The following is a 6,896-nucleotide window of genomic DNA, read 5'->3' on the forward strand; positions in this document are numbered from 1 at the left end:
GCTGTTTTGGCCCCTTGAAAATTGCAATTTCGATGTATAATTCTACTCCCCGAGTGAATTTTTTCGAAAACGAATGCTCGCAGCGCCAATGTAAGCTTTGTTAAACTTATCGCGACGATATCTGGCACTAATTAAGCACTGTACTTTGGTTATGGAGTCTGCTAGAATCAGCGTTGCTTCTTGCGTTAGCTCTCTCGTCTTCCGGATCTGCCTCCCCATCAGTGGAGCACCACCGATGACCCTGAGGTACTACAATATCATAAAAAGAACAGGTCCAAGCACACTGCCTTGGGGCACTCCACTAATTACATTTTGCCATTCAGATTTTTCCCCTTTCACCGCAACTTGTTGTCGACGTCCAGTTAAAAAGTCAGTTATCCATTCTAATATAGATCCACGAATACCGTGCAAACCTTTTTACCAAAGTCTCCTAATAAACGATGTTGTTTTTAGCATTATTATTATTCATGACAGCGATGTTCATTTTGTTCAACCGCTAGCTTTTTACAAAAAATCGCCCACAAATAATGTTTAAATTCGAGTAAAATCGTATCTGAAAAAAACAACATTGAAAACAAAATGGCTGACACGCGAAGAAAAATACAATATCGGATCCGATTCCGGAAGCGGATATGGGTAATTCCGGGTTTTGGCGATCAACTTTTAAAAACATCCGACAGATGACAAAATAACCTTTGCATGGTAAATAAATATATATAAACACTAGCATTGAAAACCAAAAGATATATGTAAAAGAATGAAAAAAAACAGAAAATATTTTTTACTGAAACTCAAAATTACTTTTTGACAAATTTAATGTTAAAATCCAATACAATGTGAGTCTTTGTGACAGCTGGGAACAGTATATCTAACAATATATATGGTCCTGGTGACAGTATAAATTTTCTTTATCAGTAATAAATGTTGGTAAAGCAAGTTAGATGCTTTTAAAGTGTAAACATATTACTGCAATTTCAATGGGCATTTTTTTTTTCAATTTTGATGGGTCAGTTAAAATAGCTGGAAGTTTCTTATTTTACACATATAGTGCAACTAGATTATATGATACCTTAATGTAAGCAAATCATATGATATGCATGTAGAGTCCTTTGGGGCACTCTACCCCCTCCTGTTTGATAACTTTGAAACGGATGAGATCCCCACCTCTTAACCATATACATTCATGTATGGGACTATATAACTAATCAAATGAAATATAGGTGAAGTCCCTAGGGTCACCCACCACCATCTGCTTTAGAACTTGGAAACAGTCGAGATCCCCACCCCTCAACCATATTTATTCAAGTATGGGACAATATAACCAATCAAATGAAATACAGGGGAAGTCCCTGGGGTCACCCCATCCCTCCTGTTTGGTAACTTTGAAACAGATGAATTCCCCACCCCTAAACCATATATATTCATGTATGGGACAATATAACAAATCATATGAAATATGGGTGGAGTTCGTGGGCCACACTGCCCCTTCCTGTTTGAGAATTTGAAAACGGTTGAGATCCCCACTCATAAACCATATATATTCATGTATTGGACACTATAACAAATCAAATGAATTACAGGGAGAATCCCTAGGGTCACTGCACCCTCCTGTTTGAGAACTTGGAAACAGTCGAGATCCTCACCCCTTAACCATATATACTCATGTATGGGACTAAATAACAAATCAAATAAAATATAGGGGGAGTCCCTGTGGTCACCCCACCCCTTCTGTTGTTTGAGAACTTGGAAACAGTCGAGATCCCCACCTTTAAAATAAACCATATATGTTCATGTATGGGACAAAAGTACTAATCAAATGAAATATAGGGAGAGTCCTAAGGGTCACCCTACCCAATCCTGTATGATAACTTGGAAACAGATGAGATCCCCACCCCTCAACCATATTTATTCAAGTATGGGACAATATAACCAATCAAATGAAATACAGGGGAAGTCCCTAGGGTCACCCCATCCCTCCTGTTTGGGAACTTTGAAACAGATGAATTCCCCACCCCTAAACCATATCTATTCATGTATGGGACAATATAAAAAATCAAATAAAAAATAGGGGTAGTCCCTACGGTCACCCACACCCTCTTGTGTGTGTTTTGAGAACTTGTAAAAGATTGAGAGACCAACTCCTAAACCATATTCATTCCTGTTTGTCATTTCAAAAATATTGAATGACATACAAGGTCAATCTCATAGGCGTCACATATGCATATCACTTTGCTAGACCTAACACTTGTCATTTTATTCCAAACTTAGACATCATGGACTTGGGGTGAAGGTGGTAGTCATTTACATTTACTATGGACAGGTCAGTCAGACCTCACCATTGATCCCTGTAGTAGTAAACATTTGTCTGATTTGTGTCTCATAACTTTTGTACTGTAGAACACAAACTAAGTTTTCTTTCCAGGGAAGCAAGTCCATTCATACTTTTACAAGCTCGTACTAAAGTCAACTTGAACTACTAACAGTCAACTAATACGAACAATAACAGTAGTCATCCAGGTCTCTTCAGGGCACTTTTTGCCTTTACTTTGCATGGGCAACCGGGAGGAGTAAAATTTTACACTAGTTTGTACTATAGTAGTATATATGTATAGTATACGGTATGCAGTAGGCAACATTTTTTTTAAGGGTAACAACTTTGATGTCGGACATTAAAGTGGTAGTCTCCCTTATAATAGGCACTGATAAAAAAAAATCTGGGCAACTTTCCATTGTCACGAGCAGGATCTGCATCTACCATACAGCTCTAGTGTTTGTGCATTGTGTATTTTGTGTCTTTTTTTTGTATGCATTTTTAGGCAAGTTTTTGAGATTTGTTTACAGTCTAGACAAATGACGTGAACAATATAGAATTTTCATATATTTTATTATCAGGAAGCACATTAAAACATTAGTATATATATCTTATTATTTACAATACATAGATAGGCAGTATATGTTTAAATCATTTCTTAATATCCATATGGTAATGTTTTATAATCGGACACAATCACTCTCTTATCAAACACAATTCTATAATCTTTGCTCTGTTGGCCAGTAATAACTCTACTACTTTTTGAATCTCTCATGATTTTATGTTCATCTACTACAGTTATTGTTTTCTTCTCAGAAGTTGTTACCATATCATTGACAGCATCAAAATTTATGCTAAGTGCATTTTTATAATTGAGGGTAATACCTCTCACTTTGCAAACAGTCTGATTTCCATCACTATAGGGTTTCTGCAATTTGTAAGCGTAATTTTTAGGGCCGCCTGTCACAAAGTGCGTTATGTTATTAGCCGGAACCTCATCCGTAAGTTCTCCTAAATAATCACCCAAAGGTGGTTCCCATTCGCCCTGTTTAGCTGTAAATATCACAGAATCTGTATCAGCATATAATACGCGATCTCCTAGCTTGTCTAAATAACTGTACAGCTTAAGTCTGGCTTGAGCTGTTGTATAGGCTGCTATTACAACGTTAGTTCTTCCTGAGACTTCTATAAATTCTTCTTTGTTCCTCCAACGCATTTCAATCATTTCATCCGTAACAAAGTTAACACAAGTTACTTCTTGTTGATCACTGGTTAACATGTCAAAATAAACGGATGGATCAGATACGTACTCCACTTGAGGTAGATTTGTCCTTTGCCCAAATTTACCCCAGAAGCTATTCAACATAAGTTTAGCAAGGGAACGGAGACCCGGATTCTTTTTTATTTTGTTATAATCTAATTGGATACCTTCTTTCTCTAAATAATCTTGAACATATTTGTGTTTTTCGGCTTCGGTTTCACACCAGGAAGGCCATCCACTTGCCTCTTGTTTCATTTTTAGAAAAGTGTTTATGTATTCCGTAAATATTCCTCCAGATTTTGATTTCGGATCGTATTGCTCGACATCATTGAAATGCCATACTTCGTATATTTTTTCTAATATATACCCCTTATTTATTGCCATCTTCAGTTCATCTGTTACCCAAGTGCCAGTTATAGCTCTTTCAGTGTTAGTATGGAGACAGGTTGTTGTCTGTTGTAATTCAGTACATGTTCTACATAACGAAAACATCAGTTTGTTATTGATTTTTGCAGGAAGCACAGGAATATGAAGTCCACGAGGTGGCTGAACACAGCATTTGATAAGACCCTCATACTTTGAAATATCATCAAAATTCTCTGTTATTATAGTAGGATGCCCCAATACAACTTTCCCAGTTTTATTGATAAAGGGATACAAAGATGTTACGTCATAATATTTGATTTGTTCACCATCTTTAGCTTCATGGTATAGTTTAAAGGCTTCTGTTCTACCACCCGAAAAAGCATTCCTAGGTTCAAGGGGATTGACGTAGTTCACACTGTCTACAAAAGTTTTAATATCAATATTTTCAATTATTTCCTTGTCAAAATCACATTCCCATTTAGATATGTATTCATAACCTTGGTTTTCCAGATAATTCTTTTTTTCAAGCGTTCGTTGATGGAGATCAGCCATTGACATTTTATTAACAGTGTTTACTGTTTGTTTACTGTAGCACTTTGAACACCCATGCCAGAAACACCCATGATATTCAAATACAATCTCTTCTCCATCCTCACTCTTGTGGTAGCCATCAACTCTGTAGTCGCCAATGCACTTTTCTCCGCCATTGCGTGCATGTTGTATATGGATCCCTTTTGATTTGGATACATATCTCAGCCATTTCAGTGCCTTGATAGAGTGTTTTTCCTCTGGATTGTAGCCTTGCGCTGGAATAATTCCAATTGTTTCTGGACGTAGAAAGTTTTTCCTAAAGACAAGGTTACAAGCCGAGGCTATAGTTATGCATTTCTCAAAGGGATCAATGCCATCTTTGTTAGAGTCTATAGTTGTCATAGCCATAAATAACCGACGAAATTTTAAACAGCATCGTCTTAGAATGTCTACATCTGATTGACAGTATTTCAAAAGCTCTAGCTTAAAATCAAACTTCTTATGAGCATTTGCAGCATACCATTCAAGGAAAATCTCTCTATCATCAACTTTCATTCCATCAGGGTTATAATACTTAATGTCAGGCAAATGTTCAAGTACAACAGATTGGTTTTCTTGCCTGTTAAAGAGGTGTGGAAAATATCCTTTCTGTAATTCGTCTAGCCCAAACATCTTTGGTAGTTTTGACAAGGCGGAAGGAAGGAAATTGAGCGAATCAATCATTCTAATATTACAAGCAGGGATTTCAACAGACATGTTCTTTGCACCGCTAGGAATAATTTTAGGTAGAATTCCATTCCTATATAGATATGATAGGATAGGAAAAGAATCATAGCCTTTGAAGTTGTGACAGAGGACTGTTGCTCCGTTGTTTTCACCAGAAAACAGCCATTGGCAAAATTCGTCGTTTGTATTCGGACCACTAAATATAATTTCATTTTTACCGCAGGTATCACATGTCGATGAAGCATTAACATTATGTTCCAAACAGTAAGAACATACCCTGTGGACTACACACAAATTTGGCTTGTGTTCATACACTCCACACCGCGATTTTTTACAGTTTTTACATTTAAGGCTATCATCAGATCGTTCATATCCTTGTTCACATTGAACTAAATCATCCTGTGTGCATTCGAAATCAAAGAAAATATAGACCTGGAGGGGGTCTTCGTCTTGCGTATTTCTTTTCAGTTTGGTGTCATCATCTGCAATTGAAGAAAGCTTTTTTCCGTCTTGTAGAGGCATCATAAAGCAGAGATGTCCAGGCTGAAAATAATCCTTGCATGTTTTGCAGTAAACCTCTCCACATTGATGTACTTTCTTGTGCATTTTTCTGTTTATCGATTGTCCACATTCTGTGCATCTGTAATATGACGTACATGTTGAACGTCCTTGGCTAGTTTTCTTGGCGTGAAGTTGAAAACACACGTCTCCCTGAAAATAACGATTACAATCCTTACAATAGATCCAGTCTTTATTTTCTTTATCGTGTATTTTGTGGCAAGATGTACAAATGTTATTACATTTATGTTCCTCCTTGTTCTGGTAACCCTTTTGACAAGTGCTACAATAATAACTTCTGTTTAAGAAAGCAGGCATACTTGTAATGACATCATAATGTTCGTTGTGGTGATATAGATATATTTTCTTCTCGGCTTCTGGTCCTTGAAATATTATCCCATTGAAATGTTGCTGTGACACAACATTAATTTGACAGTCTTTCATCACACTTTGAAATTGTTTGATATCTTCTAGATCGCAAGCTTTAAGGGGAATATTTGCCTTCTCGTGCAACTCGAGAGCAAGTTGCTTCTGAATCAGTCGACCTTTTCGAATGTCTTCCCACTTCGGATGTTTGTCGATATTGGCCTTAGCAGTGACAAGAGCTCTGGCACAACAAAGTTCATCATAATTTTGAATCTGAATAATACACTTTTTGTCTTTCAGAAACCTTTCTATGTCTACGAATTTACACGTCTTTCGCCCGCTACCTTTCGGCATATCTACATGGGTAATCTCTATTTCAAGTGAACTATCGAGAACAAATTGTTCGTATGACTGTAACACTCTTTCAATTTCCCTTAACATTGTTTCTGCTGACAACTGTGCCACTTTCATAAATGGTATCGTTATAGGAAAATCCAACTCTGGACACTGTATTGACATACGTATAAGATCATCAGCTTTCATGAATTCGGTCATGTCCTTAATTAGTGATTGAAACAATAGTTGAAGCGTCACCAAAATTTGTGGTAGACCACGTATTTCTAATTCTTTGAATGTAACTTTATATGCCGTTGATTTTGTCCTAAATTTGGGTAAATTACGTTCTGACACAACACTTAGATCATAGAAGCGATCCGGTTTATCCTTTTTTGTCAGACGACGTTTTTTAGAAGCGCTATTTTCGGAAGTATATTTTCT

The 6,896-nt window shown here is 36.8% G+C and overlaps 1 protein-coding gene across 1 annotated transcript; it reads right to left on the reverse strand.

The window, feature by feature from the left end:
- Positions 1-2,969: 2,969 nt before the first annotated feature.
- Positions 2,970-6,674, reverse strand: LOC139512792 (uncharacterized). Its single transcript, XM_071300748.1, has one exon. The coding sequence runs from the start codon at positions 6,672-6,674 to the stop codon at positions 2,970-2,972; it is 3,705 nt and encodes a 1,234-aa protein (XP_071156849.1).
- Positions 6,675-6,896: the final 222 nt, after the last annotated feature.

Source organism: Mytilus edulis, chromosome 1 (genome assembly GCF_963676685.1).
Source record: "Mytilus edulis chromosome 1, xbMytEdul2.2, whole genome shotgun sequence".
NCBI classification, from domain to species: domain Eukaryota; kingdom Metazoa; phylum Mollusca; class Bivalvia; order Mytilida; family Mytilidae; genus Mytilus; species Mytilus edulis.

What these genes read in the sequence shown, in the direction of transcription:
- LOC139512792 (XM_071300748.1), bottom strand. Translation starts at nt 6,674, where the DNA reads ATGACCGAATTCATGAAAGCTGATGATCTTATACGTATGTCAATACAG.